The following is a 1736-nucleotide window of genomic DNA, read 5'->3' on the forward strand; positions in this document are numbered from 1 at the left end:
CCTTCCTTCCTTCCTTCCTTCCGACGCAGTCTTGCTCTGTCACTCAGGCTGGAGTGCAGTGGTGCTATCTTGGCTCACTGCAACCACTGTCACCCGGGTTCAAGCAATTATCCTGCCCTAGCCTCCTGAGTAGCTGGGATTACAGGCACGTGCCACTGCGCCTGGCTAATTTTTGTATTTTTAGTGGAGTCAGGGTGTCACCATGTTGGCCAGGCTGTTCTTGGACTCCTGACCTCAAGTGATCTACCTGCCTTAGCCTCTCAAAGTGCTGGGATTGCAGGTATGACCCACTGCACCTGGCCTCTTTTGTTCTTTGGACAGGGTGCCAGCTCTGCTGCTTCTTAGCCTTCTCCCATGGTGTTTCTCTATGGGGAATACACATCCCTCCCACCGTAAAACCTTGTCCTGTATTAGGCTGACTCTTGCCCTCCTTCAGTTCTCTTGCCCAGGGAGCCCTTGCCTTGCCTGGCTCCTGCTGTGGCTCACAGTACCCTTCACGTTCCTCTCTCAAGCACTACACTGTATCGTTATTTATTTTCTCTGTGACTTCCTCAAGAGGCTGAGCTCCTGGAGAGCAGGCCCAAGTCAGTTTTAGGCACTGCTGTTTCCCCAGTATTGGCATGGCCATGGAAAGAATGCTTGTTGAGTTAATGATTAAGGAGAGGCTCTCTTCCTGGGCATCCCACAGGTCCTCATCAGCATGGTGTACCTGCCCGAGGCCATGCCAGCCTCCTTCCAGGCCATCTACACCCCTGTGGAGTCAGCAGGCACAGAAGCCCAGATCAAGCACCTGGCTCGGCTCATGGCCACACAGATGACAGCTGCCGGACTAGGACCAGGTGAGTGTATCCTGGCCCTAACCTGGGCCAGGGGTTGGCACTTGTGGCTTCTGGGTTCTCCTTACTGGAAGAGCACCTCCTTGTGGTGCAGATGAAAATCATGTGGGAGCTAAGGTGTAGATAATGACAGGTACCACAGATAGATAGCTCAGTGTTTTTAAGTCCTGGGCTTTGAAATCCAACAGACCTGGGTTTGAGGTTTGAGTTGAATCAGATCTCATCCACTTAATACCTGTATGACTTTGGTCAAGTTAGTTAACCTCTCCGAGTTTCATAGTTTTACCCCGTTTTAACAGTACTATTAAGGTATAATACACATAAGTAAAATGCAGAACTCTTAACTATAGACCTTAGTGAATTTTCACAGAGTGAACACACCAGTGTAACCATCACCCAGATCAAGACACAGGTTAAATATCCCTTATTGAAAATGCTTGGGGCCGGAAGTGTTTCAGATTTCAGACCTTTGCATTTGGAATATTTGCATGTACATGATGAAGTATCTTAGGGATGAGACCCAAGTCTAAACATGAAATTCATTTATGTTTCTTATACACATAGTTCAAAGGTAATTATATATAATATTTATTTTCTTTTTTTTTTTTTTCCTTTGAGACAGAGTCTCCCTCTGTCGCCCAGGCTGGAGTGCGGTGGCGCAGTCTCAGCTTACTACTGCGACCTCCACCTCCCAGGTTCAAACGATTCTCCTGCCTCATCCTCCTAAGTAGCTGGGACTGCAGGTGCCCACCACCACACCTGGCTAGTTTTTTTGGGTTTGTTTGTTTGTTTTTTGAGACGGAGTCTCGCTCTGTCGCCAAGGTTGGAGTGCAATGGCGTGATCTTGGCTCACTGCAACCTCTGCCTCCTGGGTTCAAGTGATTTCTCCTACCTCGGCCT

At 48.7% G+C, this 1736-nt stretch overlaps 1 protein-coding gene across 1 annotated transcript in view; it reads left to right on the plus strand.

The window, feature by feature from the left end:
• The window catches only part of SYMPK (symplekin), a 55323-nt gene that overhangs the window by 35207 nt on the left and 18380 nt on the right, over window positions 1–1736 (plus strand). Inside the window, 1 exon segment of the mRNA XM_011962972.1 lies at window positions 689–839. Coding sequence (XP_011818362.1) covers window positions 689–839 — 151 coding nt within the window.

Source organism: Colobus angolensis, unplaced genomic scaffold (genome assembly GCF_000951035.1).
Source record: "Colobus angolensis palliatus isolate OR3802 unplaced genomic scaffold, Cang.pa_1.0 Scaffold60, whole genome shotgun sequence".
Taxonomy (NCBI): Eukaryota; Metazoa; Chordata; class Mammalia; order Primates; family Cercopithecidae; genus Colobus; species Colobus angolensis.